The sequence below is a fragment of the Eschrichtius robustus genome, chromosome 10, assembly GCF_028021215.1.
Source record: "Eschrichtius robustus isolate mEscRob2 chromosome 10, mEscRob2.pri, whole genome shotgun sequence".
NCBI classification, from domain to species: domain Eukaryota; kingdom Metazoa; phylum Chordata; class Mammalia; order Artiodactyla; family Eschrichtiidae; genus Eschrichtius; species Eschrichtius robustus.
Genome location: NC_090833.1, coordinates 95,777,638 through 95,800,951, shown reverse-complemented (window position 1 = coordinate 95,800,951; position 23,314 = coordinate 95,777,638). Strand labels below are relative to the sequence as shown.

Below are 23,314 nucleotides of genomic sequence, written 5' to 3'. Positions count from 1 at the left end.
TGGCACCAACCACCCTATGCCTTGGTTGAGGAAGAAGGGCCCCTTCTGCTGTCCCTTCCCCTCAGCAGTCCGGGAACGACTCCAATGAAACGCAGACACCCGTGCCTGCCACCTGCCCCTGGGGAAAGCAGGGGGGAAACAGGGGGACCCCACCCTCCCAGCTGGCTCCTGGGCCCTTCCTGCGGCCTGTGTGCAGCTGGGTTTCCTTCCTGTGTACATGCGTGAGTCTGCGTGTGGTGGGGTGACTACAGGTGGTGGTCCTGGCTGCCAGGGAGGGCAGGAGAGATGTGGGGTCAGCCCGCTGCAGGGCCTGGGGGTCGGTCTCAACCAATCTCCTTCCACTGCTTGTAGAAGTCCAGAACATTCTTGATGTCCACACTGGCATGTGCAGCGGCCCGCAAGGCTGCCTGCATAGGGCCTGAGAGCATGCTGGGGTTGTCCAGTGGAAGGCCTGTGATGATGGTCACCATGCCGCTCAGGTCCTGCTCACCTGCCTTCTGGGCCAGAGTCAGCTGTTTGCAGCTGTCCAGGATCTTATAGAGCGTCTAGGCATCCGCATCCTGCCTCTTCAGCTTATGCCACTCGAAGCTCTTCCCCACCTCTTTCTGGCAGCCAATGTTCCTGTTCCCTTTTTTAAACTCTGCCTCCAGGTACTGGATTCCATCCTGGGCCCCTGGGTGTTCCTTCTTCAGCAAATCCAGGCCATCGATCACTGTCATTAGGATGATGACAATGAAGAGGCCACTGGTGGCCAGCTGGCGGATGATAGGGAGGTGGTGGCAGAGGGCTTGGGTGTCGGGGACGAGGTAGGGAGACATTGCTGACTGGGCCTTGGGCTGCTGCAGGCTCCCTTCCAGCTGAGAGACCTCAAGCTGAAGTCATCGCTGGGCCATGTCTCTCATTAGGCCATTCCGCCGAGCTTCCTCCTGTGCCATGCAGAACTGGGCCCGGGCCTGCTGCTGCAGGCTCTCTTGCTCAGACTGGGAGATGCTGACCTCTGGGTTGAACTGTAGACTGCTGCCGTGCAGGCGGGCAATGAAGTGGCCAACGCTGTGGATGCAGCAGATGTGCACGACAGTCTCCTCTAAGGTGCTGAGCAAGAGCTGATCCGTGTCACAGTTAAAGCATCTGTGGGCAGCCTGCAGGGGAGGCAGACTGTGAAGTGCCATGTCCTCTGGGAGCAGCAGGCTAGACGGGCGGTCAGGCAGTTCACAACCTTCAAGGAGATCCTGGACCTTGGGACACAGGACCAGGCCAGACTCTTGGAGTTCGCCAGCAGCTGGCAACAGATTCAGCAACACAGACAGGCAGTTCCACAGACTTAGAGAGCTCTGCGCACATACAAGGATGATGCCGCGGTTGGCTCGCGGCCAGCCCAGGAAGACTTTCACAGCAGGAAGCTGGCCTTCGGCCATGAGGACTTGCAGCTTCTCCTGGATGCTGTGCTCGTTCCAACAGCCCCGCCCACTGTTGGACTCACTTCCCTCCGACTCAGAGCCCTCTTCAGAGGCTGGCTCTGAGGGCTTGTCTGCATCCCCATTGACACGGGGCCTGGGGCTGGCCAAGGTGGGAGCTTTGGTGGTGGGCTGGAGGAGCAGGTTGTTGAAGGTGGGGGCCAGTTGGAAGCAGCCTTTAGTCTGGAACATCTGGGTGGACATCGCTTGTAGATTGCTGGCAATGCTGGCCTCGCTGGGGTCCAGTGGGCCACTGAAGGATTCAGGAGCCTCTGACCCGGCCCGAGGTGGCTCCAGGGCTAGGGCCCGTGTCCCTTCCTCATCCTCCTTATCTTCCAGGTCTGATCTGGACTCTTGGCTCTTCATTTCTGAATCTGTCTTGGCATCAAAGGACGTTCCCCCACCTTCAAGACTCTTGTCAGAGCCACTGTCCGAGCCCTCACTGTCCTGGGCTGAGTCATGGCTCAAGTCCTACTCAAAGCCTTCACTCATGTCACTGTCATCACCAGCTGTGGGTGGGCGGCAGAGGGAGGAGAGGCGGGAGAACTTATGGTTCTTTCTGACTTCACCCTCTTGAGGTGCTGCAGGAGGAGGCTCAAGACCCAGACCCTCCTCCTTCTCCAAGGGTCCCTTGGACTCTGGTTCATCTGTGCCATCGCTCTGGAATGCCGGGACAGGAGTCTCGCCCTCTTGCAGCTCAGCTTGCAGCCCTATGTTGACATGATTGACGAGGCGGGAGAAGAGGGCCAGGGTGAAGGCAATAGCTGCGCTATACTGCTTGGATCCTGCTCTCTTCAAGCTGTGCACACCCATAAAGCAGATGATGACCGTTTGAAAGATGAGAAGGTCTGGGAGGAAAGCATATCCCCTCTCATACTCCTCCTCATCCGCACTGGCCAGGCTGAGGTTGGGTGGGGAGGGCAGGTAGGAGAGACAGAGCTTGAAGTCCTTCAGGACTGACTGACAAAGTGACATCAGCTTTGAGTCCAGGGAGCTGCTTTTGGGCTGCAGGAGGCTTTGCAGATACATAAAGTTCACCAGCAACCTCTTAATATCTTTACATCGCTTCTTGTTGGGAGAGAGTTTCCTAGTCTCGCACTTCTTCAGCTGTGGTACAGTTTGCCTGCCTTGTCACGCAGCCGCTTGAGATTCCCATAGGGCCCCTCAAAGGACACTTCTGACTAGATGCAGCACAGGTAGCAATACATGGCTTCCACGTTACAGTACTTGCTGCCTGCAAGGGTGCCCAGCTGGTTGAAGGCATTCCAATCTGGTGAGCCACTGACAGGGCTTGGTAGTAAAATCTCTCAGCTAGCAGCTCAGAGTTTACGCCAGCTAATTCATTCTGATATCATGACAAATCCCCCAGGTACATTAGCCATTGGTGGCATGCCGTCTGTGCCCAATCCATCTCCTTCCCTGAGGCAGACAGTGGCTTCCTGCATCCTATGAGGGGGTCGGTGACATGGGTCCAGTCGATGCAGCATTGCAGTTCTAGCTGGTAGTGGGACTGGATATAGAGAAGGAGATGCTGGTAGAAGCCAATCCCAGCGACCAGGTGTGTCCTGTAGGCACATTCTAAGGTGCTCCGGCTGTGGATATGCTTTCTGTTAGTCGTGATAAGCTGGATAACTTCGCAGCATACCTTTCTCCACAGCAGCTGTTCAGCCTTCCTCCCGTAGTCCACCGGGTGCTTGACGCAGAGATCACAGCTTGTTCCTCAGGCTAATGTTCTCTGGTTTGAACCCTTCTTGATAAGCGGTTTTGTTGCAAAGGATGAGGTCAAGTCGATGCACGGCCTTCACCACAGCCCGGATAAAGCCGCTTAGTGTTGGGGACCTTTGCTTCGCGGGCTCGCTGCTCTCCCCTTTGGTGGGGGGGGGGGGGCTTGGCTCATGGTGCCTGGGCCCGAGGATGGCTCCCGGTCACAGGCCCCCGCTATACCCACCACTATCGCCAGCACTGCCGTCTTTCTGGCCGCGGCAGCAGCCGGCCCTGCTCTGCCGCCATCGCAGGGAGATGGCTGCCCGCGACTGCCTACCCTTGCTCATTTTTGGTTTTTATTTTCATGGAATATATTTTTTCCATCTCCTCCTTTTATTTGTCATGAAAGCTGGAAAAAAAAAATCTCTTTAGGTGGAATACAGTTAGTCTTTTTAAAAATTCGTTCAATCACTCTGTCCTTTAATTGGAAATGTTTATCTATTTACATTTAGAGTATTTATTTATATGTAAGAGCTTACTAATGACATCTTGTTAATTTTTTCTGGCTGTTTTGTAGTCTTCCTGTTCCTTTCTTTGTCTCTTGATGTCTTTCTTTGTGAACTGATGATTTCCTGTAGAGGAATGTTTGGTTTTCTTTACTTTTTCTCTTGTGTATCTACTGTAGGTCTTTGCTTTGTGGTTACTGTGAAGCTGATAAGCCATGAACATCTTATACATATAACAGTCTATTTTACGCTGCGACAACCTAACTATTCACATACAAATTCTACCCTTTTACTCGCTCCCCGCAACAGTTTATGATTTGACGTCACAGTTTATGTATTTTTATATTGTTTATCTATAGCAAATTAGTGTGTAAGTGTAGTTATTTTTAATGCTTCTGTCCTTTAACCTTTGTATGATTAATTAACACACCATCATATTTATGCATTGTTGTATTCCTATTTCACTATATACTTGCCTTACCAATGTGTTTTGTATCTTTTTGTTTTAATGTTCTTAGTGTTTTTTCATTTAACCTTGAAGAACTCCCTTTGGCAATGTAAGCAGTGTAGGTCTAGCAGTTGTGTATTCCATTAGATTTTCCTTGTCTGAGAGTCTTTATCACTCCATTTCTGAAAGACAGCTTTTCAGGTAAACTATTTTTGGTTAATTTTTTTTTCTTTCAGCATGTTGAATTTATCATCCCACTCTCTCATACCCTGCAAAGTTTATTTTGAGGTATCTGCTGATAGTCTTATGGGGGGGAGGGGTTCCACTGCATGTGATGCTTCTTTTTTCCTTGTTGCTTTTAAAACTTTCTCTTTGCCTTTGATTTTAGGCAGTTTTATCACAATGCTTGTTGGAGAAGATCTCTCTGGGTTGGATCTGTTTGGAGACTTATGAGCTTTGTAAACTTGGATGTCCAAATATCTCTGCAGAGATGGAAAGTTCTCAGCCATTATTTCCTTAAATATACTTTCTACCCCTTTCTTTGTCTCATCCTCTGGGACCAGAGTTATGCATAGATTATTACTTGTAATGGTTTCCTGTAGTTCACAAAGGCTTTCTTCGCTTTTTTTTTTGGTTCTTTTTGTAAGCTAACATATGATGTATCATACAAAATGTTCAATATGCACTTGAAGAAAAGTGTGTGTTCTGTGCTTTCTGGGTGGAGTGTTCTATGTATGTCTTTTAGGTCTAATTGTTTTATATTGTTGTTCAGATTTTCTATTTCCTTATTGATCCTCTGGCTGGTTGTTCTATTATTGAATATGGGGTATTGAAATCTTGCTCTCTAGCTGTGGACGTGTCTATATCTCCCTTCAATTTTGTCGACATTTGCCTTGTATACTTTGGCGCTCTGAGGTTTGTTGTGTACATATCTATAGTTATTATATATTCTCAGTGAAATATTTCTTTTACCAATACATAATGTTCTTATTTTTCTCTTTTACCAGTTTTAGATTTAACATCTATTTTGTCTGATATTAATATATAGCCATGCAGCTCTTTTGGTTACTATTTGCATAGGATATCTTTTCCATCCTTTCACTTTTAACTTATGTGCATCCTTAGATCTAAAGTGAGTCTGCTGTATATAGTATATCCTTTTTGTAAAAATCAGCTGTGCAAAACTATGCCTTGTGCTTCAGAATTTTAATCCACTTATATTTAATTACTGTTAAGAAATAATTCTTTTGTTATTTTTCCATAAATAAAGTAATTATTTGTTTTCTGTAATTCTTATGGTTTTTTGTGGTAACTCATTTTGTCTATGACTACCTTCCCTTGTGTTTAGTAAATTGTAGTCACATGTGTCAGCTGCCTTCTAACTCCTTTTACAGATATTTTCTTTGTGGTTACCTTAAGGGTTACATCTAACATCCAAAGTTATAGTACTCTATTTTGAATTGAAACAATATAAATGTAATTGCACACAAAACTACCCCTTTATAATTCCATCTCCCTGCACTTTATGTTACTGATGTCTCAAGGTACATCTTTATAGTTTCTTTGCTCATTAGCACAGTTTTATAATGACATTCATGCATTTTTCTTTTAAATCCTGTAGAAAATAAAAAGTAAAGTTATAAACAAAATTATAATTTTTAAAAATTTTCTCATGGGTATACCTTTACTGGAGATCGTTATATGTTCATATGGTTTCAAATTACTCCCTAGTGTCCTTTCATTATAATCTGGAGGAGTCCCTTCAGCATTTTTTAGGGTAGTCTAGTGATCATGAATTCCCTCAGCTTTTGTTTAACAGGGAATATGTTAATATCTTACACATTTATAAAGTCATTTTTTTCTGGATATAAAACTCTCAATTGGATATAAAATTCTCAGTTGATAAGATTTTTTTCCCCTTTCAATACTTTCTATATAGTATCCAATGCCTTTTGGCCTCCAAGATTTCTGCTGAGAAATTCGTTGATAATCTTAATGAGGATGGATACCTTGTTCGTGACAAGTCACTTTTTTCCTACTACTTTCAAGATTCTCTCTTTGTCTTTGTCTTTCAACAGTTTAATTTTAATGTATCTCAGTGTAGGCCTCTTTGGGTTTATCCTCTTTGTCGATGATTGAGTTTCTTGAATTTGTACATACCTCCTTTCCTCTAATTTGGGAGATTTTTGGCCCTCGTCCTTCAAGTAATCTCTCTGCTCTTTTCTCTCTTCTTCATCTGGGACTCACATAAAGCATACATAGGTACATTTGATGTTTTAAATAACTTGATGTTTTAAATAACTAATTTTTAACGAGTCTCACTCTAGCTTCTCCTTGGAGCTATGTAATTTATTATATGGGTCCACCAATAATCCAGTTCTCCAGAGAATGCAAATCTAAGATCTGCAGGTCTTAAAAAATTAACCTTAGTAAAGCAGTTTGGCCACTGAATTCAGCTCTCTTCAGAAAGGATTAATTTCCTCCACGCACCTCCTCGGTAATGATCGGATAAAAAGAATATGGGGTTATATGGACCTATTTTGAAATTTAGGTTCTGCCCTGATAATTCTAGTTCAGGTTACCCCCTTCTTTCCCTTGAAAGCTCCCTGAGGGTGCAACACTGTTATAGTCTTGAGTGGTTGTACAGATATATGGAGGGTTAGGTGACTAAATCCTATGTCAGGTTCTTTCCCTGAAGTTTGTCAGAATACTCAGATAAAATGATTATTTTAATTGTTATTTTTACAGAGGGATGTCTAATCTGTGATTTGGTTATAAACAAATATAGCTACTTTCTAACTAATAATTCTCAGGAAAAAGGGCCCCTGAGAGTAGCTGTGATTAAATTCAAAAAGCAAATACAAATGAAACATAAATCCTTTAAAAAATAAAATCAAGAGGTATTTTTTTTTTAATTAATTTATTTATTTATGGCTGTGTTGGGTCTTCGTTTCTGTGCGAGGGCTTTCTCCAGTTGCGGCAAGCGGGGGCCACTCTTCATCGCGGTGCGCGGGTCTCTCACTATTGTGGCCTCTCTTGTTGTGGAGCACAGGCTCCAGACGCGCAGGCTCAGTAATTGTTGCTCACGGGCCCAGTTGCTCCGCGGCATGTGGGATCTTCCCGGACCGGGGCTCGAACCCGAGTGCCCTGCATTGGCAGGCAGATTCTCAACCACTGCGCCACCAGGGAAGCCCAAGAGGTATTTTTAAAAAACTTTATTTGTTCATCATTTTGAAAAATTTTGCTGTTCTCCCCAACTGCCAAGTTGACAGTTTTTTTTTTTTAGTCCCTTTCTTTCTTTCTTTTTTTTCTTGCTTTGTTTCTGACAAGAAATTTGTCATCTTTATCTTAGCTTCCTTGTACAAATTATTTTTTTCTCCAGCTGCTTTTATTTTTTAAAGCTTTTTTTAAAAATTAATTTATTTTATTTTATTTATTTTTGGCTGTGTTGGGTCTTTGTTGCTGTGCACGGGCTTTCTCTAGTTGTGGTGAGCAGGGGCTACTCTTCATTGCGGTGCACAGGCTTCTCATTGTGGTGCCTTCTTTTGCTGCAGAGCACAGGCTCTAGGCACGTGGGCTTCAGTAGCTGCAGCACTGTGGGCTCAGTAGTTGTGGCTCGCGGGCTCTAGATCGCAGGCTCAGTAGTTGTGGCACACAGGCTTAGTTGCTCCACGGCATGTGGGATCTTCCTGGACCAGGGATCAAGCCCGTGTCCCCTGCATTGGCAGGAGGATTCTTAACCACTGTGCCACCAGGGAAGCCTCCAGCTGCTTTTAATATTTTATATTTATCACTGGTTTTGAGCAATTTGATTATGATATACTTTGGTGTAGCTTTATGTTTCTTATGCTTGACATAAACTTCATGCATGTATGGATTTACAGTTTGAAAAGTTTTCAAGCATTATTTCTCTAAATTTTCTCTCCCATATCCCTCACACTCCTACAGGAACTCCAATTGCATATTTACCTGGTCACTTGAAGTTTTTCTACCATTTGCTGTTCATTGTTAATTTTTTTCTCTGTTTTTTTTTTCCTTATGTCTTTTCCCTAGAAATTCATAATGTGCTGTTGATCCCATCAATTGTATTTCTTATATCAAGCATTGTAGCTTTCATCTACATCTAGAAGTTCAATTTGAATCTTTTATCTCCCATGCCTCTACTTAACTTTTTGAATGTGCAGAATACAGTGACAATAACTGTTTTAAAACCCTTCTCCTAATTCTAACACCAGTATATGATTAGCAACAATTTTAATTGGTTTATTTTGCTCCGCATGGATCCCATTTTCTTGAATCTTTACAAATCTGGTCATTTTCAATTGGATTACAGACTCGTTGGGTGGTGGATATTTTGTAGCCAAATAAATATTCTTGAGCTTGGTTCTGAGATGTATTTATGTTATTTGTAAACGGTTTGATCTTTTTGTGTTTTGCCATTAAGATTTGTTAAGTGAGATGAGAGCAAGGCTCTTCTTTGGACTATCTTGTCCTGAACAAAGGGCCAGTCATGACCAAGCACCTCCACCTAAGGGAGCAGCACCAATTTGGTCAGGACTTTCTGCCAGGTTAGTGCCATACTCTCTTGCTCTCTTGCTGTGATTCCAACTAATAGACTAATCCTGAACAGAAAACCAAGAGCAGAGTAAAGGGATTTTTATTTCTTTTTCCCTACTGTCAACACAGCATCTAGAATAATAGGTGTCACACAGCAGGTTCTATGAATACACAGAAAAGATATTTCATATATAATATGTATAATATATGAGATGAGATGTATATATACTTTATCTCCATTAGTAATCTTTACTTAAATTCGATTATGACTTATTTAATAAAGCTCCACCAGCCTTTTTGTGCTTATTATTTTTAATTCATTAGAGAGGTGTATTAGTTTGCTAGGTCTGCCATAACAAAATGGTGCAGACTGAGGGCTCAAGCAACAGAAATATATTTTCTTACAGTTTGAGAGTCTAGAAGTTCATAATCAAGGTGTCCTTAATTTTGGTGTCTTCTGTGGAATCTCTCCTTGGCTTGCAGGTGGTTGTCTCCTTTTTTAAATTGAAATATATTTGACATATAACATTATGTAAATTTAAGTTGTAAAACATGTTGATTTGATAGGTTTATGTATTGTAGTATGATTGCTGTTGTAGTGACAATTAGCACCTTGATCATGTCACATGATTATCTTTTTTTTTGTTGTTGATTGGAATAATTAAGACCTAGTCTTACCAAGTTTGACGATTATAATACAATATTGTTGTTTATATTCACTATATTGTGCTTTAGATCTCTGGGACTTTTTTTAGTGTTGCCTTCTTATTGTGTCTTCATATGGTCTTTCTTCTGTAGGTATGCATTCCTTGTGTCTCCTTGTGTATCCAAAGCTTCTTATAAGAACACCAGTTGGATTGGATTAGAGCTTACCTTAACAGCCTCATTTTAACTTAATTACTTCTCTGAAGGCCCTAACTCTGAATATAGTTACATAGTAGAGTACTCAGGCTTAGGACTTCAACATATTAATTTGGGAGGTGGGCACAATTCAGCCCATAATAGAGGACAAATTTATGATAAAATTGAAAATGAGTAACTTGTCATTATGTGCATGAAAATCCAAGACCATTAATACTAAAATTAGTTAAAAAATAAATTAGATAATGAAGGAGAAAATATTGTTAATATATCAAAACAAGCATCTCTCCTATGTGCAAACAAATATTTGTTATACCATATGTGAGAGTGTTTTATTTACTGTAATAAGATTCAAATTCAAAGAACTTAATAAATGTTTACCTATATGTAAGTCTATATGAAGAAAAGTATTAACCTGCATAAGAGATTTAAAGAAGAGAGAGGATATATATTGGCCAGGATTATATTAGTGGCAGACAGGATAATGTCACTATTTCACTTTTGTAAAGATATCTTTTCTTGCAGGTGTGCAGGGTGCAGCCCAGCAATGTAGTTCTAAATAGTTTGACCTGATGATATGATTACACTTTAATTAAGGGTCAAAATAAGCTGTAAATAAGTAGAAAAAAGAAAAGCTTGTATTTGAAAAATGTATTTGTGTGGTGTACTGCACTGAATAAAATTGAGGCTAATTAACATTGGTTATGTTTGGGAAGGAGATGGAGAGCGGGAACTTCCTCCAATTATCCCATCAAGCACTACTCTTTTGATGAAACTGATCTTGTGTTTTTGTATAATTTAAAACAAAATGTTGAAATATATTTATATACATTAAAGAACACAGGAAACACTCCATACAATGTTGAAAGAATAATGATTTTTCAACAGCCTTGCTCAGATCAGAATTGGTGGTGTATGAAAAAAATACTTGCAAAGTATATTGAGTATTTTCCTAGGCCTATGTCATGAGGAGGGCCATCTAGTTTGCATAAAACAAACATGGTTGGGCTATCAGTGCATTATACTGTCATATTTAGATTTAGCGTTAGAAGGTCAGGCATTTTTACATAGAAAATCATTGCCGAATGCAAGTTCATGTACCTGATGCACAGTAAGGCCAAACAGACCAAAACATTGATGTTTGGAGCAGGTAAAGATTTACTGCAGTGGTCAAGCAAGGAGAATGAACGGGTGGCTCATGCTCAAAAGACCTGAACTCCTAGATGATTTGGGGGGAAGAGTTTTATAGGCATATTTGGGGGCGGAGCCTGCAAGGTATCTACTTTGGTTGGTGATGAGGTGACTGGGTGCTCTTCAGGAATATTGTGCTCAACCTGAAGTTAACCATCCTCCTGCAGAGAGGGGGCTTTAGATCCTGCAACAAAACTCAAAGATATTTTATGTATAATCCCTTGAGGAGGAACCAGGTCCTTGTTTTACAGCTGCACTATTGTTTCTTGACTGCTCCTCTTTGCTTCTGCATTCCCTCCCTTCCCTGGTTAGTAACTGTTTGAATCTGTCCTTTGGAACTCAGCGATGGTCTAGGAGCTGAAACCTTTTTCCTACAAAGACGCAAGGGACTGGGAAAGGCTTTTGTATCCAGAAGAGCCCTGTAGCGTCCTGCTTGGTTTCAAAATTGCAGTAAATGAAAAAGAAGTCTGTCCCATTATAACTAAACCAGTGAACTCACTTTTGAGAAAATACGCTATTTGTCTTTCACAAAGGACGTCCCCTTGATGCCAAGTAGGTTAATTAATGCAGAGACGGAAAATTCTATTCCATTAGGAGGATATTTTCTCGGGACTATCAGGATCTAGCAATCTGGAGAATCTGATATCAGTCATGACCTTTACGTGCTTGCCTTGGTACACCCACATAGGCCAGGTATGGAGATAGTCCAAGAACCACAGTGCGGAGAAACACCCGATCCGGGGTCTCGGGGAACCCAGGACCACGGAACAAGCATTTCCCCCGTATTTCTACTCTGCCGCAATAAATTGATCGCTCTGTTCAAGACACCCCAGGGCGCGGGGAGCGACGGGAAATGTAGTCTTTCTCCCTCCACAGCCCTCCTGGTCTCTGGGGCTTCCTCTGCGCCTGTGCAACATAGGCCCCACCTCATCCCTTCCGCCCTCACAGGCATCGTGGTGTGTAGAATCTGGAGCTTCGGTCCTCGCAGGTGCGGGATCTGCACGGCGGGGACGGGGACTTCGCGTGGCCTGAAGCTTTGCTGAGAGCGGCGTTCTTGTGGCGGGGGCGGAAGCGGGACGTCTCGGGCCGTCCTCTGGCCCAGGCGGGACTGCAGTGCCCGGGTCTGGCCTGGATCTCGGCCCTGGGAAGGTGGGTGGGGCGATCCCGGTTCGGGCCTTGTGGTCTCCGGGGCAGGTGGAGCTGAGACCCGTTAGCAGCGGGGACGGTGCGTGTGGGTACGGAATGCCCGGCCCCGCCCGCATCTGACGGGGGGACGCCGGGGCGGACAGTGGGAGGGAAAGCGCGGTGGTCACGCTGGCCGTGAGCGGGCCAGAAAGCGCGGGCGGAGGGTGTGCTGGGCAGCCCTGCTCTGGAGCGGGAGAGACCCGGTCAGTTACAGCCGTGTCACCTGTACTGTGGGCGGGAGAAGTAACCTGGGGGCGAGTCAGGTCTGCAAAGGAGGCTATGAATAATGCCTGCTTCATGGCGTTGTTCTGAGAATTCGATGTGGTGTCATTTGGAAAAAGAGCGAAGTGCCGGGTACTAACCGCCGACAAAGTGATAATAGATGTTGTATTTAGAAGACACTTTGTTCTTTTCATTGGGTGGTGTACATAAGCCTCCCAATTATCTCGTGATAGCGGTATGAGCATCTGCATTAGACACACGTTAAGCAAAAAGCAAATCTGAGTCTCAGGTTGGTGAGGTGGTCCTGAGTTTGAGAGGGCCGGTGACTTCTCCAGGCTCAACCGGATTGTGACAGAGCCAGGAGTCGAACAGTCGTTCATACTGTTCAGTCATCAAAAGAAACTTATCAAGAGTCCCTTTTGAGAAACTGCAGCCCACTTAAATAATGTTTTTAAGAATTGTCTTAAAGCTTGCCATCCTTTTTACTGGGCTTCCTGTGGATTTTCTAACTCAAGGGGTAAACAGTTTTGCTGGGTAAACAATTTTGCTTGGCAAACAAAGTAAGGATGCAGGCTGTGTCTTTCCTTCTACTGTTAATTTTAATGAAACATGTCCTTTGGTGTATTTTAGTCTGTTAGTTTTTGTTTGTATTGTTTAAATTAGTAAAAAAAGTTATTTTTACCAACTGAGAAGTGGTAGGTTTAAGCCCCATGATCATTTCAAACTGGAAAATGGACAAGTGGTGCTTCCACAGGGTACTTCCCTTGCCTTTTCAAGGGCCAAAGTGAGTCCTTAGGGAGGCTACCCCTCAGCTGGGCTGCTGAGGCAATTGGGGAGTGAATGTAGGAACTATAAGGCAGGCCCGGTGTCCTGACCCTTTCCTCTTTCTGTCCCCCCAGCTGAGTCTTCACTGTCCTCTACGCTCTCCCAAGACCTACTGAAAATGAACATATCTGAGGTGAGCTCTTTATTCATCCCCCTGTTAGTGGTATGATGGATTCAACTCTTGATTTCAGATTGCTCTCAGATTGTGTTACACATCTTTTATCAGTGTAAGTTATTTCCCTTTTATAATCAGTTTTACTTGGGTCATGAATGTACCCTGAATTATATCGAATACCTTTTTGTATCTATTGGAGTAAATCTATAGCTTATTTTTTTGAATCTCCAAATATTAGAGGTAGCAGGTAGCTTAAATGGATTTTAGAATGTTCACTTACTCTTGAATTCTTGTATAGACCCTACTTGATAATGGGTGTGAGCCTTTTTTGTTTTTGGTTTTAAATTTGTAACTGACATCTTTTTGCTATTATCATATTTGAACTTTTATTCTGTATTCACACACTAGATTAGCCTATAATTTTGTTTTTTTATGTTCCTGACTAACTGTGGTACCTTGGCTGTATTAGTCTTTGGGGCTCTTTTCTGCTCTTTTCTCCTCTCCTCTCCTTTCCCTTCCCCCTTCCTTCATTTATCCTTTCTCTCTCTCTCTCTCTCTCTCTGTCTATTTCATATGAGAAAATCATCTGTTATAGACTTCCTGAAACTCATCTCTAAAACTGGACTTTGTGAGTACATCTGCTTTTTGTGTGTTGATGTAGATTACTGAGTCACTTTACTTAAACAGTCATGGATCTAGTCTGGTTTTCTATTTTTTAATTATTTTCAGAGAAAATTGTACATTTTTGTCTGTTTTTACAATGTATTTTCATGACCTTGCTGATAGTTTTCTTATATTTGTTGTTACATCAATAATTTCTGTTTTCATATATTTAAACTTTCTACTTAACACAGGGAATCCGATCAGAAAACAACCAAATGTGTTAATGGGTTGGCCCTGTCATAAGTCTAGAATTTCAGAGTCTGAGGTTGGGCTTGGAAATTTGTACTGGCAGTATATTCTAAATACTGGGTTGAGGGAGCATGCACTCAACCATTTTGCTGGTTCCAACTTCAGTACACCAGCTGTCACTTTCTTTTTTAGATAGGTGATATATTCACATGACTATAAAATCTAAACAGAAAGCAGATTGAGGTCTTGATCAGTTTGAATTAATTATTTTTTGTGGTGCAAAGTATGAATCAAAGTTATTGTTATTATTTTTTGTCTAATGGAGTTTTTTAGTCTAACATGATTTGTGTCAGAATATACTTTCTCCATTGAATTGCCCAGACACCTAAATTAAAGAAATGTGTGTGTGCATTATGTTTGTATATATCATTTTTAGACTTTTTCTTTTGATCTCTGTGTTTCATTTTCATTAATATCACACACTTTCTTTGTCTTAAGCTCTATGGTATGTCTTGAAATCAAGTAATATCAGTCCTCCGACTTTGTTCTTTTTCAAAACTGTTTTCATATTCTAGGTTGTTTGCTTTCTATGTAAATATTAGAATTAACTTGTGATTCTAAAAATCCTGGTAAGCTTTTGATTATGATTTCATTGAATCTATAGATTTCTTTGTGGAGAACTGACAATCTCCATCATACTGAATCTCCTAATCTATGAATTCAATATTTATCTCTGTTTACTAGGTTGTTTAGAGAATTTTGAGCTGAGAAAAGACATGACCTGACTTATATTTTAATAATAACTCTGAGAGTGGACTCTAGTGAGACAGTGGTGGAAACAAATGATGTAGCAGGACTTTCAGTAATCCTTTCAAGAAATGGTGATGTTAGCAGTTGTACTTTGAAGTGATCAAATTTTGGATGGAATTTAAAGGCAGAGCCAAAACTATGAAAGTGCCTGCTTCCCTAGGACATCACAGATAATGTGTGTACTGTCAGATATTTTTGATTTTTCATAATGTGAAAAAATTTCAGTTTTTATCTTACATTCCAAAGGTATTATCCATGTCACCTAATTTTGAATTCTTCAGATTGATGAGAAATGTGCTTTCACAGACATCAGTGTCATTCAAGGACGTGACTGTGGAGTTTACCCTGGAGGAGTGGCAGTGTATGAACTCTGCTCAGCGGACCCTGTACAGAGATGTGATGCTGGAGAACTACAGCCACCTTGTCTCATTGGGTGAGCCTACTTTATCATGCGACTGCCTACAGTGTATTTGATTTTCTGTTTCTTCTCCTGTTTTTTAAAAAATCATCTATATTGAGGTATAATTAACAGAAAATAAAATTCAACAAATTTCTATGTATAATTCAGTGACTTTTGAAAAATGTGTACAGCTATACCACCAAAACCATACAGATATTTCTATCATGTGAAAATTTGCCTTATGGCCTTTCTCAGTCCTCTCTTCCCACCCATTTTATGATAATCACTGATCCTCTTTCTATTTCAATACTTTTGCCTTTTTTGAAAATTCTTATAAATGGAATCACACTTTATATACTGTCTGTATGGCTTCTTTCCCTTAGCGTAATTCTTCGGAGATTCATGGATATTGTTGTGTGTGTCTGTATTTATTCTTTATAGTGATGAGTAATGTTTCATTCTATGGCATGTATTTTCAGTTGTTGATAAGACATGAGGTCCTCTTTGCTTTGGTGCTATCATAAGTAAAGGTGCTATGAATATTTAAGTCCAGTCTGTGTGTGGCTATGTTTTCATACCTTTGTGTAAAGACCCTAGTTGTTGTTTCCTGGGTCTTACGGCAAGTATTTATACCTACAGGAATACCTGGTTTTATTGTGCTTTACTTTATTAGGCTTCTCAGCTGTTACTTTTTTTTACAAATGGAAAGTTTGTGGCAGCCCCTTGGGTCCAACCCTGTCTATTGCTGCCAGTTTTCAAACAGCATTTGCTCACTTTGTGTCTCTGTGTCATGTTTTGGTAATTCTCACAACGTTTCAGACTCTTTCATTATTATATTTGTTATGGTGATCTGTTGTGATTGTTTTGGGGCACCATGAATTGCACCCGTATGAGATGGCAAACTTGATTGATAAATATGTGTGTGTTTTGACTGCTCCGCTGACTGGCCATTCCCCCATCTCTCTCTTTCTCTTCAGACCTCCTATTTCCTGAGACATAATAATATTGAAATCAGGCCAATTAATAACCCTACAATGGCTTGTAAGTGTTCAAGTGAAAGGAAGAGTTACATGCCTCTTACTTTAAATTAAAAAATAGAAATTATTAGTAAGGAAGGCATGTCGAAAGCCGAGATATACTGAAAGCTAGGCTCATCGCACCAGTTAGCCAAGTTGTGAATGCAAAAGAAAAGTTCTTGAAGGACAATTAAAGTGATAACTCGAGTGAACACATGAATGATAAGAAAGTGAAACAGCCTGATTACTGATATGGAGAATATTTTAGCGTCCTGGATAAAAGGTCAAACAACAGTCCCTTAAGCCAAAGTGTAATCCAGGGCAAGGTCCTAACTCTCTTCAATTCCGTAAAGGCTGAGAGAGGCAAGGAACCTGCAGAAGAGTTTGAATCTATTATAGGTTGGTTCATGAGGGTTAAGGAAAGAAACCGTCTCTATAAGATGAATGTGCAAGGGGGAGCAGCAAGTGCTGATGTAGAAGCTGCAGCAAGTTATCCAGAAGATCTAGCTAAGATGATTAATGAAGGTGGCTACACTACACAACAGAGTTTTAATGTAGGTGAAATACTCTTCTATTGGAAAAGATGCCATCTAGGACTTTCATACGTAGAGAGGAGAAGTCAACGCCTGGCTTCAAAGCTTCAAGGGATAGACTGACTCTCTTGTTGCAAGCTAATGCAGCTGGTGACTTTAATTTGAATCCAGGGCTCATTTACCGTTCCAGAAATTCTAGGGGCCTTAGGAATTATGCTGAATTTACTTTGCCTGTGCTCTGGAAATGGAACAACAAAGCCTGGATGACAGCACGTATGTTGACAACATGATTTACTGAGTATTTTAAGCCTATTGTTAGACCTACTGCTCAGAAAAAAGATTTCTTTCAAAACATGCTCATTGATTATGCACCTGGTCACTCAAGAGCTCTGATGGAGATGTACAATGTGATTAGTATGTTTATGCTTGCTAACACAACATCCATTCTGCAGCCCATGTGTTGAGTTGTTTTGACTTTCAAGTCTTATTATTTAAAAAATATATTTTGTAAAGCTATGGCTGCCATAGATAGTGATTCCTCTGTGGGTCTGGGCAGAGTCAATTGAGAACCTTCTGGAAAGGGTTGACCATTCTAGATGCGATTAAGAACATTTGTGATTCATGGGAAGGGTTTACAATATCAGCCTGAACAGGAGTTTGGAAGAAGTTGATTCCAATCATTATGGATGACTTTGAGGGGTTCCAAACTTGAGTGAAGGATGTAACTGCAGATGTGGTGGAAGAAGCAGAAGAATCAGAATTAGAAGCGGATCCTGAAGATGTGACTGAACTGCTGCAATCCCATGATAAAAATTTAATGGGGCTTCCCTGGTGGCGCAGTGGTTGAGAATCTGCCTGCCAATGCAGGGGATCTGGGTTCGAGCCCTGGTCTGGGAAGATCCCACATGCCATGGAGCAATTAGGCCCATGAGCCACAACTACTGAGCCTGCGCGTCTGGAGCCTGTGCTCCGCAACAAGAGAGGCCGTGATAGTGAGAGGCCCGCACACCGCGATGAAGAGTGGCCCCCGCTTGCCGCAACTAGAGAAAGCCCTCGCACAGAAACGAAGACCCAACACAGCCAAAATAAATTAATTAATTAATTAATTAATTTAAAAAAAAATATAATGGGTGAGGAGTTGCTTCTTGAAGGAGCAAAGAAAGTGGTTTCTTGAGATGGAATCTACGGGTGAAGACACTGAAGATCCTTCAGATGATAACAAAGGATTTAGAATATTACACATTTAGTTAATAAAGTAGTGGCAGGGTTTGAGAGGATTGACTAGTTTTGAAAGAAGTTTTACTGTCCGTAAAATGCTGTCAATTCGCTTTGCATATTATGGAGAAATAATTCATGAAAGGAAGAGTCAATTGATGTGACAAACTTCATTGTTGTCTTGTTGTTTTTTTTTAAAGGACTTGATCATTTTTTTTTTTTAATTTATTTATTTATGGTTGTGTTGGGTCTTCGTTTCTGTGCGAGGGCTCTCTCTAGTTGCGGCAAGCGGGGGCCTGTTGTCCTGTTTTAAGAAACTGCCACAGCCACCCCAGCCTTCAGTAACCACCACCATTAATAGTCAGCAGCATCAACACTGAGGCAAACCCTCCACCAGCAAGATTACCATGCACTGAAGGCTCAATGATGGTTAGCATTTTTTAGCAATAAAGTGTTTTTTTAAATAAGATATGTACATTGTTTTTTAAGACATAATGCTGTTGCAAACTTATTAGTCTACTCTGTGTGTAAACACAGCTTTTCTATGTACTGGGAAACCAAACAATTTGTGTGACTCACTTTATTGTGATATTCACTGTATTGCTGTGATCTGGAACCACACCTGCAGTGTCTCTGACGTATGCCTGTATATGAAGAAGAAAACAACAACTGCCAGATGTTTTTAAAGTGCATGTATCATTTACGTGGGCATTAGCAACTTATAGTAATTCTAGTTGCTCCAAATATTCACCATCATTTTGTGTTGTAAACCCAATGAGTTTTTATCCTTTTAGTGGGGGTCTTTTGTAGCTACTTGGGTTTCATTTATCATTTCTCTTTGACTAATGATGCTTTTTGTATGCTATTTGTTCATTCACATAGCTTTTAAAAAAGTAAGTTCAGATCCTTAGCCCATTTGTTTTGTTGAGTTTTTCGGCTTATAATTCAGTTGAAAGAGTTCTTTATACAATCTTGATAGAAGACTTTTATAAGATACACGTGTTGAAAATTTTTTCTCCTAATCTGTGGTTGATCATTTTAGTTGTGAAACAGTTGGGCAAAAGGTTTTCATGTTGATGAAGTCCAATCTATCATTTCCTTTACTTTCCTATTCTATTCCCCCCACCCCCTATTTAATAATTTGCCTAACAAAGGTCATTCAGATTTTCTCCTCTATTTTTTTCTAGAAATGTCCTTGGTTTAGGTTTTACATTTAAGTCTTTGACTTTTTCCAGTTAATCTGTGTAAATGGTGTGAAATATAGATTGTGATTCATTTTTGCAGCTAAAGGTCTGCTTGGCTCACTGGTTATCCTTTTCCTATTCAGTTGCCTTGGCACCTTTTGAAATAAATTGTACATATATGCATAGGCTTCTCTCTGAATATCATTCTGGTTTATTGATCTAAATACCTATCTTAATACTAGTCATGTACTATTTTGATTAATCTGTCTGTGCAGTAAGTTTTCACATCAGAAGGAATAAGTCCTCTTAACTTTTTCTTTTGGCTATTACAGTTTCTTTTTCTTTCCCTATAAATTTTTAAAAATTTTATTTTTTCTGGAAAGCCTAGTGGTGTTTTATAAGGATTGTGTTGAACGTTTAGAAGATTTGGGGGAAAATTTACATCTAATAATATTGAATTTTCTGATGTGTGAACAATGTCCGTCCTTTTCCTTAGCTTTTAATGTTCCTTTGTAGTATGTTACAGTTTTCACTTACGTGTCTTCAGCCTTTTTTGTGAGATGTATCCTTAAATCTTTGGATGCTATCTGTAATGATACTTTTAAAAACTTCAATTTCTAATTGTTTTTTGGATTTAAGTAGAAATATAATTTATGTTCATTGATGTTGTTTATCTCTGTTTTGCTAATTTCACTTGTTACTTCTGCTAGATGTCTTGAAGACTCCTTAGACTACTTTATATGTTAAATAGTATGATTTGTAATTAAAGATACTTTTATATTTTTCTAATCTGTATTCACCTTAATTTCTTTTTTGAACAGGCTAGGATTTAATGCGAAGAATTTATTATTTACAACTAAATATGATGTTAGTCATAGGCCTTAAATAGTTGCTCGCTGTCACCTATTTCTTTTCTTTCTATTCCTAGTGCTGTAAAATTAATATCATTTCTTCCTTAAAAGTTCATACTAGAAATCATTACAGAAGCAATCTGGACCTGGAATTTTCTTTGTTGGAATTTTTTTTAATAACAACTTGATTGAGGTAGAATTCGTGTACCAAAAGTTCACCCTTTTAATTTATACAATTCAGTATTTTTTAGTATGTTCACAGAGATATGGAACTATCACCACTATTTAATTTTAGTATATTTTCATCACCCCAAGAAGAAACCCTAATCTACTAATCTACCCTGTGTCTATAGAGATTTGCCTATTTTGGAGGTTTCATATAAGTAGAATCACAAAATACATAACTTTTTCTGAGAGGCTTCTTCTACTTAGCATGATCTTTTTAAGGTTTATCAGTGTTATAATATGTATCCGTAATCAAATTCAATTTCTGGTTAAGTAATATTTGATTTTATGGATATATCACATTTTGTTCTTCTGTTGATGGGCTTTGGGTTGTTTCCATTTTGACTGTTAATGAATAATGCTGCTGGCCAGTTGTGTTTTTGTGTGCACACAGTTTTCCATTCTACTTTGTATATACTAGCGTAGAATTACTGGGTGATATGGCAACTCTGTTTAACAATTTTAGGAACTGCCAAAAGAATTTTTAAAAGCAGTGGCACTTTTTTTACCACCCCACCAGCAATGAATGAGGGTTCCTGTTTTTCCACAGGTACCTGAATAATTGTTACTGTCTGTTTTTTTTTTTAGCCCTCCTAAAAAAGTGGAGTGTGAAGTGGGATTTCACTATAGTTATGAGTTGTATCTCTCTAATTTTGAGCATTTTTAATGTGTTAATTGCTTATTGGCTGTTTGTATATATTCCTTGGAGAAATGTCTGTTCACATCCCATTCTCCATTTATAAGTTGGGTTATTTGTCTTCATTGTTGACTTTTAAGATTTTTTAATATAATCTGGATACAAGTCTCTTTATCAGTTATATGTTTTGTAAATATTTTCTTCCATTCTGTGAGTTGTCTTTTCACTTTCTACATGGAGCTCTTTGAATCACAAAAGTTTTTATTTTGATAATATCCAGCTGGCCTATTTTCTCTTTTCGTCTTTTTTTGTCAAATCTCAGAAAACTTTGCCTAACTCAAAGTCAAAAACATTTACTCCTATTTTTTCCGTATATTTTATAATTTTTTCTCTACATTTAGGTCTATTATTCATTTTGAGTTAATTTTTATAGATGGTATGTGTTACAACTTCATTCTTTTGCATGTGAATAGTGAAGTGTTTTCCAACATCATTTGTTGAAAAGACTATATTTTTCTGATTGAACTGTAGCACCCTTGTTGAAATTCAGTTGTCCATAGATGTAAGGGTTTATTTCTGTCCTCTCACTTCTATTCCATTGGTCTCTATTTTTCTTCTTATAATGTTTATTCTTACACCAGTACTACCTTAATAGTATAGTATGATATTGTGATTTATAATAAGAAAGAAGATTTGGTCTTCATCCCTGTTACTGGCACAGAGTTCTAAATCCCTAGCAATTTCCTAAGTGGTAAGAGAGATTGAGGTATCTTTCGTTATTCATAACAAGCCCCTTTCAACCATGCCATAGTTCATGTTAATGAGGTGACATTTGGAAAACCCCTGAGGATGTAGGCTTGTTGCCAGGAATACCAATCAAGTGATTTGAGGGTTGGGACATTCAGGCCCACCCCCTGACCTCCAGGGGTTGACTTGATTACTAATAACAATTATTCCTACATAATGAAACCTCCATAAAATTTCTGAACTCTAGGGTTCAGAGAGCTTTATTGTTGCTGAACACTTGTAGGTGGTGGGAGGTCGATGCTGCTGGACAGGGCATGGAAGCTTTGCCCTATGCAGCTTTTTCATCTGGCTGTTTCAGAGTTGTATGCTTTGTAATAAACATGGCAATCTATTAATAGTAAGTAAACTGTTTTCCTGAGTTCTGTGAGCCATTCTAGCAAATTAAACCTGAGGACGAGGATGTGGGAACCTCCCATTTATAGCTAGCTGGTCAGAAGCACAGGTAGCAACCTGGACTTGTAATTGACATCTGAAGTGTGGGGAGAGGCAATCTTGCGGGACTGAACCCCTAGCCTGTGGGATCTGATGCAAACTCCAAGTAGATATGTCAGAACTGAATTGAATGTAGGACACCTTGCTTGTATTGCAGAGTTGCCTGGAAAATTTCCACGTTTATTATATTCATTGATCTTCCCCTGAGTTCTCTGATGCTGCACTTCCAGTCAAAGTTTCCCCATATCCATTACATTCATAGGGTTTCTCCCACGTGGGGACTGTCTGACGTACTCTGAGGTTGTTTGTGGATGAAAACATTCCCACATTCATTAATAATAGGATTTCTCCCCAGTGTGAGCTCTCTGAAGGACTGGCATTTGGCTAAAAGCTTTCTCACATTCAACCCATTCACAGGGTTTCTCCCGTGTGAATTCTATGATGCAGAGGTAGATGAGAATTTCTCTTGAAGGATTTTCCACCCTTGTTACACTCCTAAGGTTTCTGTCCTGTGTGAATTCTCTGATGCCGAGTGAAGTGAAACTTCCTAGAGAGAGATACTTCACATGTATTACATTCATAGGGTTTCTCTCATGTGTGGACCCTCTGATGTAACCTGAGGTTGACTTTATAGGTGAAAACTTTCTGACACCTCTGCACATTCAGTGACCAGCAGTGAGGTAGTATTGAGAATACAGAAGTATTTTGTGAGTAGAGACAGTAATATAGATGAGAAACAGGAGTGTTTTCCGTAACAGAGTAATTGAAATTGAATAGTGTGAGCCCTCCAAGTTTTTTCTTTATCAAGGTTGTTTTAGCTATTCTGGGTAACTTGCATTTCCATAATTTTAGGATTGGTTTGTCAATTTCTGTAAAAGAGTAGAGCTGAGTTTTTGAGAGGGTTCGAATGACTCTGTAGCTCAACTGGAGTATTGCCATCTTGACAACTTTAATTCTTCTGATCCATGATCATTGAGATTATCTGTCTTTCCATTTATTTAGGCCTTTTAAAATTTATTGCAGTGATATTTTGTTGCTTTAAATGGGCAAGGTTTATACTTTTGTTAAAGCTATTCTAAGTATTTTATTCTGTTTGATGCTATTGTAAATGGAATTGTTTTCTTTATTTCATATTTGGATTGCTCATTGCTAGTGCATAGAAATACAGCTGAGTTTTGCATATTTATCTTGTATTCTGCAACCTTGATGAACCTGGTTATTAACTTTCAGAAATTTATTTATTTTTGGATATCTTAGGATTTTCTATACTGATATAGTTTAACT

At 40.2% G+C, this 23,314-nt stretch overlaps 1 protein-coding gene and 1 pseudogene across 1 annotated transcript in view; one reads left to right on the top strand and one right to left on the bottom strand.

Annotated features, from left to right (window-relative positions):
• Nucleotides 1-323: 323 nt before the first annotated feature.
• On the bottom strand, nt 324-3,464 carry LOC137770999 (nonsense-mediated mRNA decay factor SMG5 pseudogene; annotated as a pseudogene).
• A 7,161-nt stretch (nt 3,465-10,625) lies between these two features.
• The window catches only part of LOC137770998 (zinc finger protein 25-like), a 30,836-nt gene continuing 18,147 nt past the window's right edge, over nt 10,626-23,314 (top strand). Inside the window, 4 exon segments of the mRNA XM_068554023.1 lie at nt 10,626-10,680; nt 11,641-11,709; nt 13,028-13,086; nt 15,037-15,163. Of these exon segments, the coding sequence (XP_068410124.1) occupies nt 10,626-10,680; nt 11,641-11,709; nt 13,028-13,086; nt 15,037-15,163 (310 nt within the window).